Genomic DNA, 8,891 nt, shown 5'->3' with positions numbered 1-8,891 from the left:
TTGCATATCTGGTTATAAAATGGGGAACAACAATGTAAACTAAAAATAAAAGCCTACCATAAAAACCCATATCCAAAGATTATCATTTAATCCCACATTTCATAATGAATTATAGCTGAGCATGTGAATGTGTTTTCAAACTCCAGCAGGAATAACCTGAAAATAAAGTGTAAAGATCAGCTATGTTATGGAAGGGGAAACAATGAGGCAGGAGTTAATTCTGAACTTCAAAACTCCACGTTTCCCACCAGGAAAGTGAATGGCCCAGCATTATGCTATAGCAATAATCTCATTTTAAAATCTGTAACTATCATTATTTTTACCACATACTGAAAGAAGTTTTGTCATAATCAATGCACAAAACAACCACTAGCAGAATGTAACAACTAGATATTTCCATAGATGTCAGAACAATTAGATAACAAACATTCAAGTAACTGCAAGTTTAAATTATTAAACAATATCATTTTCTTGCAAGGTGTTAGAAATTCATATGTAATATATAAGAAGGCCTGGAAAAATATGAGTCCCTATGTAAACCAGAGGGAGTATTTTTATACATGTGAAATTCAGGATTGAGAGAGGTTCACTGCTTTGTTGAACTACCTATCTAGGTTGCCCAGGATGAGAGAAACAAACTTATAACCTTCAAATTTTAAAGTTCAAACATTTTCATTAAAACTTCTGACTTCTCCCTTTTTCAGGCCGGCCAGGAAGATGGCGGACATTCAGACTGAGCGTGCCTACCAAAAGCAGCCGACCATCTATCAAAACAAAAAGAGGGTCCTGCTGGGAGAAACTGGCAAGGAGAAGCTCCCGCGGTACTACAAGAACATCGATCTGGGCTTCAAGACACCCAAAGAGGCTATTGAGGGCACTTACATTGACAAGAAATGCCCCTTCACTGGTAACGTCTCCATTCGAGGGCGGATCCTCTCTGGTGTGGTGACCAAGATGAAGATGCAGAGGACCATTGTCATCCGCCGAGACTACTTCCACTACATCCGCAAGTACAACCGCTTCGAGAAGCGCCACAAGAACATGTCTGTGCACCTGTACCCCTGCTTCAGGGACGTCCAGATCGGTGACATCGTCACAGTGGGCGAGCGTCGGCCCCTGAGCAACACAGTGCACTTCAACGTGCTCAAGGTCACCAAGGCTGCCGGCACCAAGAAGCAGTTCCAGAAGTTCTGAGGCTGGACATCGGCCTGCTCCCCACAATGAAATAAAGTTATTTCCTCATTCCCAGAAAAAACAACAACAACAACAACAACAACAAAAAACTTCTGACTTCTCTGCTGATAGATAAATGGATATGTCAACATTTAGGGGATTTTTCCTGTCTTTACATGTCATATTTAACAATTTTTAAGAAAAAATTTAAGCCTATGAAGAAGAGAAAATACTATCATGAATTCCCAAGTACCCATCACCCAGCAATGAAAATCTTGGTTCTTCTTACATTCACTCACTCCCTCCTCAACCGCACCTATTTGAGACAAATTCCAGGTATCATATCATTTCATCCATAAATAGTTCAGCATAGGTCTCTAAAAGATAATGCTTTATTTCTTAAAAAAAAAAAAAAAGCCACAACATATGGTTTTATATAATTTAATGAAATTAAAAAATTACATTTAAATCTCAGGCATAAACATATGAATTCTTTTATTGATAATTGGGAGGTTGCTGTAGTTAGCTCAAAGCTGAAATCCAGTGGTTTTCAATGACAGTTTTTCATACCATAGTTTTCTTTATACCAGTACAAGTTCATATGATTTTTTTGTTCAAAAAACCCCACAAATTCTTACCATATCTTCTTACACTCAGAAACTTTTGAATGAATTATTTTTATTCTACTATACTTATTGGGCCCTGAGAATTATGAGATTTCCCACTTGAAGCTTCTATTTTCATTGATTATAATCATAATCAACTAAATTATCCTCTTCCTCTAGAGAACCACAGAGCTTCTTGATTCCAGCGGCTAATAAAGGCTCTGGTATCGAATGCAGCACTTTGTTAAAAGGAGTGAGAATAATGACGCAAAACCTCAAACCAGGCAGTGTTCAGAAAACATACTAGTTGTCTTTGAAAGCCATTTGTTGGTAACAATCATTAAGTACATATCAGTTAAATAATAAATAGTTGCATATAAATAATATGATATCTAGGATATGCTTCAAAATAATCTTAAAGGAGAATAGTGAATGGAAGTATAAACAAAATGAGATTGACCATAAATTGATAAATGTTGAAGCTGGATGATAGAGGTTTATTATATTATTCTCTCTATTTGCGTATATGTTTAAAATTGTTCAGAATAATTTTTTATAAAGGGAACATGAACCACATGAAAATGACAAAATATACACAAAACAAAGTATTCAAACACTCTTTGCAAATGCTCCTGCCCAAATCCACTCATCTAAACAGCTAGCAAGTACTAATCAAACTGCTGTATGTTACACCACTCTCCAATTGAATCAAAGAACAGCAACAAAGGAGTGAAAACAGGAATTTATAGAATTTGAATGCAAACGGTTTCAGAGAACATGAATTATTCCCTGGTTTCATGAGGGTTACTATCGATGTTAAAAGCAGGACATAACATTTTCTTTAAAAATACTGCCAGAGAACAAGTCAGTCTTAGGGAAAGGAAAAATGTGACTTAATATTTCAGAATAAATTGAAAATTTATGAAAAATTTGTGAGTCCCAACACTTTTATAGTAAATACTTTAAGCTTAATAAAAATGAACAACTGAGCTATAATAAAAGTAAGAAAAGGCTTATTTGCTAGTGACAAGGAAATCTGTATTTAAATCTAACAAGTAATAAAAGGGGGAGGAATACTGCATAATTCTGCAAAGTTTAAGTGTTCTGATGGCCAAGCAGTGTCTTTTTTTCAAATATTTTTCTGGAGTTGTTAGAACTTGATCTCTGCTTGGTCTGACACCCTTCAACCATGAAGTGGACATCCTGGGAGCAAAATGCTCTGACCAGCCCTGGGGCCCAGCATTCACAGAGCCTAAGCCCATCATAGGAGTCCAAGTTAGCTGACTGCAGATGGGCACGCCGACAAAACTGCCTCCAAAAGACAGAGGCCTAGCGAGGATTCAGACAGCGAGCTCACATCACCTTTTAAAAATTTCATATTGCCTTAGGTTCCAGAGCTAGGATGAGGAGAAGAGAAGGAGGAAGAGGCAAGAAGGGGAAGGGAACAGGGGATGGATGAAGGAGAAGTTTGGGATATATTTTGTTGTTATTGAAAAGAACACGTGACACCCAGCATCTTCTAAAGGGAACCAAAAAGTTTAAAAATTCTAATTTCATTTATGCTTCTCTTGTGGCAAATACTATATTTTACTTTGTATATGGTTTAACTATATATGTCTCTCCTGTTAAATTCCTGGAGTGAAGAAAGTATTTGGAATTTATTTTTGAAATGCCATAGTCTATATAACAATGGTCATATTTGTCTTTAATGTTTGTTGAGTTAATTAATTAATCAATCAATTAATCCATCCAGGTGCAGTCAGCTGATAAGTAAGTAACAAGCCACAGCTGCAGAACCTGTAGGTTGAATAATGTACTCAACATATTTTACTCTTCACACTGATCCAGCAGTGAGAATATGGAGAAGAGTTGTTACGCTTTCCTCTTATTTTTATTGGTTAACATAGTGAGATTTATATAGCGTTCAGTGAATATAGCAAACATATTTCACATATATTTATGAATGTCCAGAACCTAAAGTTCACACTCTACCAAATGCATGCCCTTTAACAATTGAATTTAACATTGCTTCCGTCTTGTAGGTACATTCTATCCCTGATTCGGAAAAATATTATGCATTATTATTCATATAAATAAAACATTAGGACAGTATTTTGTTTTCAAACTAAGAGAGAAAGGTAGGTTTTCTGTAATTTCCCTTGTTTAACAGAGTGCTTATTTCTGAAACAAGACTCTCAAAAAAAAAATTTTAACAATGAGGTTTCACAGTATGAATTGTTAGTTAACTGCATTTATACCCAAGTCAATTAAGTAGAGTACCCTTATTTAAATGTTTTTATGAATAAAATACTATGTTTAAAAGTTTTTTTTCTTTTAATCGATAAGCAAGAGTAAGCCAAATCACTCCTTTCAGAACTGTACAAAAGTTTAGAAAGCATGTTGTCCAGGACACTGAAGTTCACAAGTAAAAAAGCTAAGAGCCAAGGACATCAACTGACTTGACCAGATTAGAGAGTGAAATCACAAATGAAACATCACCAAAAATCACATAACCCTGATAGAATATTGTCTAAATTGTACAAATCACCTATTTGAAGACAAATACACATAATGACATTAAAATTTGGCACTTCCATTTAATTATTGGTGTAAATCTGTAAATATTTACTGATTTGAAAACCATAATAATATTAGCTGAATTTTTTAATCTAGTGGATTTCCTGGGAATTTTTCTGGCCAAAGTGTTATACACATATTCTGGAATATATCTTAGACCCATAAATTTCAGCCTGCTCTACCAAAAATAGCAGAGTCCTCAAGAAAGATTTATAGTATGTGAAAGAAGTGGTGGATAAAATAGAAACACAGCACTGAAGTTACTGAATGCTGATTAACTGCTGCCCTCAATTCCAAATCTTTTCCAATCTCATTAACACACGTTTGAAATTTTAAATAAAAGTCCAGGTATTACAAGCCATAAAAATAGTTAATAATCGTTAAAGAAAAAAATTTGGATGCTGAACTTTTGCTTGTTTTTATTTATCCCAAATGAGGTTTCTTTTCATTGTTCTTATTTTTGTGCAGGTATCTCTTTTTTTCTAATACTGTTAACATCTTAACACACCAACTCCTGAATGTTTTTATTGATGCATGTTTATGATATTTTATACATGTATTATTGTGACCAATTTAGCTTTCTAAAATTCACCTTCATAAAGATTTAAATACCACAAATACATTATAGTTTATATGAGAATGAGCTTCCTTTTCACTCCTATTTTATAAAATAATTATTACACATTTCTGAGAAATCAATATATATATGTTAAGTGTTTACCATGTAATTAGTGGTTAAAAATAAGTCACTAAGTTAAGAATAAAATCATCGCCAACATAATTCTGGATAAAAGACCATCTACAGTGATACGAAATTTCCAAAAGAAAATTAAAATTTAGCTCATTGATTTTTCTGTCTATTAAACACTAAACAAGTTGCCCTATAAAGTAATTTTCTGGATATTTGTACCTCCTATAAAATATAACTAAAGAGCTTTTTATTCTGACCCTGTAGATAACTGACAAATACATTTACATGCATACTTATAAAGATAATCTTATATTTTCAAGAACTGCTATTTACTGACAATATGCAGTGATACATGTGAGTTCTATTTTTTTACACAGTTTCTTCCAGGAGGAGTTTTTAATTCAGTCAGTTAATTTCAAGGAAATTAGTTATGACAAATGAGATAATAGTCAAGTCATTGGAATTTGCAGAGCATTGTTTCCACTTATATAAAAATTATCTAAATTTAGGTGGGTTTTAACGCTTAATTCTAATTTCTCTTTGTTCTTTTTCCAGCAAATCACTTTACTATCACCTGTGGAATTCCGTTATGAATGACATTTTTTTTTTTTTTTTTTTTTTTACTTTGCAAGGAAGAGCCCAAGAGAGAATTCACTTCACAATGACCCTGGTCTGTCCTGTATTCATTCGGCAATGATCCTCAGAAGAAGGATTTTGAAAATGCATTGGAATTAGAACCAACAACGAATGTGATTTTGAAGACTTTATTGCTCCCTAAAATTCTATTTTTTTAAGCTACTTCTTATAATTCTTTTTAAAACAAAAGAAAAAAAGGAAAGATGCTTTTGCTGTAACAAATGAAAGGCTATGTTCCTGATGCCGAATTTCACTGTTCATTTCTTTTGGCCTTGTTGGTGTGAGGAGGGGCTGTTTCTGTTTCCTTTTTACTTATTAACAACAATAATAATATCAGATATTGGCTAAGGATCTGACCAAACGGAAGGGGTGATATGAACAAGATAAATCCAGCTTTAGGAAGCAAATACCCCTCGGCTGACAGCCTCTCGTGCTGGAATCTACAAGGAAATGGTAGCAATGCGGTTCCCACAAGAACAAATATTGACACTTCCACTAGGAATCCCCCACACCAAGTGGAAAGTGCGGAGCTCATACCTACAAAAGAGTGGACCCAAGGGGCAGACCTGGAGGGAGGAGGTGAGGTTGAGAACTTAGTAACAACGCCTTAAGAAACCAAATCACTGTTTCTTATTGCATTTTACCTTTTCCTTTCCCGCTGCCTCCTGCCAGAAGAAAAAATATATATATATATTTATCAGTTGCCAGCTGAATAGCTTGCGCTTTCTTTGCAACATTTTGTGCCTGATAATTAATGATGCCCACGCCGGGCCCCTGTGGCCTGGACTCGGGTTCCAGCCTCCGGCAGTCCCTGACGTCAGTGGCTGAGCTGCCTGCGTCAGGTCCCCAGCAGCCCCCGGGTGGCCTGGACTGGAGCTCCGGGAGCATGCGGGGAGAGAGTCCTGGGCAGGGTCGGATAAAACCTCAGAACTGGCGAAAGGGGCTTTCTTCGCACTCGCCCGAAAGTCCTGTCGCAGTTAGAATGGCAGCGTTTGCTGCTCCGGGGGACTCACAGGCACTTTAGACTGCAACAGAGTCTGGAGGCCCAAACCCGTTATAGGCTCCTGGGATAAAACGGGGTTAAAGTTCTAGACAAAAGGACCAGGGAGAAACAGGGCAAGTCTATGAACAGTGAGTGCTTCCTTCCCTCCACTCTTATATGGGTCAACGTAATACTGTTTTCCACTGACTCCCAAAACGTGGACCTTAAACGAAATGGACCCACCGTTTCTACCTCAACTTGACACAACTTGGAAGTTGGAGATCCCGGAGAGTTTCTCATCCGTGAGCTGGTGCTGGAACCCGCCACTAAAGGAAAATGAACTTGACCTCGCACATAACTAACCACAGTCTTCCCTCTTTCCTTACTCTCCCACCCTCCTCCAACTTTTCCTTCTTTCCCCGTTCTTCTCACCTTTTACAACCCTCCCACACTGGGGAGTTATCAAGATTACGGAAAGGTTTGATTTTCCAAGGGGGACCTTGGACTCTATTGTCTAGAAAAGTGTGTTCAATCCCCCGCAGTTGCCCATGTACTGAGAGTCGGGGGACCCGAGTTTGGGAAGCCATCGGCGCATGCTTGGGACTGAGTCTACAGAACTACGTCTGGAAAAAATCCTGTAGCTCTCATGGGCCCTATCCTCTCTGGATTTCTTCAACGTAGGCTGTTGGGGAATAATTTCTCTTCCCTGGAATCCTCAGAGTATCTTTTTTTCATGATAGTGGTTGCCTTTCTCATTTAACTTTCCATCTTTTCATCTACAGCCGGAGGACAGGGGGGAGTGAGGCAGAGACTTCCTGAATAAAGATTTGAGACCACAACTGATTTTTTTGCGTTTTCTCTTGGAATAAATTCAGGTCCCAGGAACCGCGCCTGCATGGCTCCGGCAAAACCCGGCGGCAGAAAACAACACTCAGGTGCGGAAAATTGCCTCTGCCGCTGCGATCGGCACCCCAGGACAGCAGCTGAAGGAAGTCAGCCATTGGAGGGCTGCGGGGCTCAGAGCTAGAACACAAGTTCGCTTCGCCCTCCCGCTTCCACCAGTGGCTGGGAACTCGGGCAGGAGTGAATTTCTCCCCTTCTTCTGTTGAAAGCAGTTAGCGGGCTCTGTTATTGGGGGAAAGAGAATAAAAGCATTTTCCGGGAATGCGCTTTTAAAACTTAGTGTTTTAATGACAACTGAAGTAAAAGAACCCCTTTGCCGAGCCGGTCAATAAATACCGGGTGAGCCGCCTCACCCGCCAAGCAAGTGGCCTCCCAGTCCTGGCCGCAGCGACGTCTCCAACTCCAGCCCCATCTGTGAGGCCGAAACGCTGCAGGTTCAGCCGCAGGGCACCAGACCAGGGACTTAGTGGCCAGTCTGCCTTCCCTTTCTGAGCTCCAAAGTCTGGGAATAAGTCGAACCAAATTAAATCGAGTCGCATCTACTTTCAAAAGGCTTTAAAAACCTGTGACTATCCCCTTTCCATGTGCCCCACTGCCTGGTGGATATAAATTGTCACACTCTAGTATCTCCAGCGAGTAAAACAGAAACACACAGACACATGAATCTCAAAAAAAGTATTGCCATAACTGTGACACTGTCTTCACAGTCTTGACTGGTGTTAGGATTTCTCAGAACAGAATTCATTAAAAAGAGGTGATTAACCTTATTTATAAGCATTGCCTCAAAGTGGCGACTTAAAGGACTTTAGGAATTATTCAAAAAAATGTTTCTGTTTTGTTGTCTTGCTTTGTTTTGTATGTTTGTTGTCGTTTTTATTTGGGGGGTTTTGTTTTGTTTTTAAGGAGCTAGGAATGTGTCTTTTACCCGGTGTCCTTCGCTGCCCTTTTCAGGGAGCAATCGGGCTGCCTGACACTTGAGTAAGCCTCAAGATTTAGAAAGATCATTTCCTCGAACACTAATTTGAGCGAAATCTGGATTGAGAGTGTAGGTTTACACGCCCAGCTCGAATGTCTAATGTATCAAATCCTCGTTAACGAACGGCCCGCTCCGTGGCCGTGTCAGCCAAAGGTCAGCCCCTTGCAACAGGGCACCGTGGTTCAAAAGCAGTCTTCCAGCGCCCTACCTCCCCCTCCCACCCCAAAATCCATCTTTCACATTTCAATAATAAAGCGTACGGAGCTCCAACTAGAAATGCCAAGGCTGTTTTTCTTTATTTACTTCTTTCTTCACATTAGTGACACGTAAACGACATGACCTAAGGTA

General features: G+C 38.6%; 1 protein-coding gene across 1 annotated transcript; it reads left to right on the top strand.

Moving 5' to 3' along the window:
* The first annotated feature begins 695 nt into the window (after nucleotides 1-695).
* Nucleotides 696-1,255, top strand: LOC111544722 (40S ribosomal protein S11-like). Its single transcript, XM_023215384.2, has one exon. It carries the CDS (start codon nucleotides 718-720, stop codon nucleotides 1,192-1,194), a length of 477 nt encoding a protein of 158 aa, XP_023071152.1. The 5' UTR covers nucleotides 696-717; the 3' UTR covers nucleotides 1,195-1,255.
* The last annotated feature ends 7,636 nt before the right edge of the window (nucleotides 1,256-8,891 follow it).

This window comes from Piliocolobus tephrosceles, chromosome 2 (assembly GCF_002776525.5).
Source record: "Piliocolobus tephrosceles isolate RC106 chromosome 2, ASM277652v3, whole genome shotgun sequence".
NCBI classification, from domain to species: domain Eukaryota; kingdom Metazoa; phylum Chordata; class Mammalia; order Primates; family Cercopithecidae; genus Piliocolobus; species Piliocolobus tephrosceles.
The sequence above is the reverse complement of the archived record's forward strand: the minus strand, read 5'-3'. Positions and strand labels throughout refer to the sequence as shown.

What these genes read in the sequence shown, in the direction of transcription:
- LOC111544722 (XM_023215384.2), top strand. Translation starts at nt 718, where the DNA reads ATGGCGGACATTCAGACTGAGCGTGCCTACCAAAAGCAGCCGACCATC.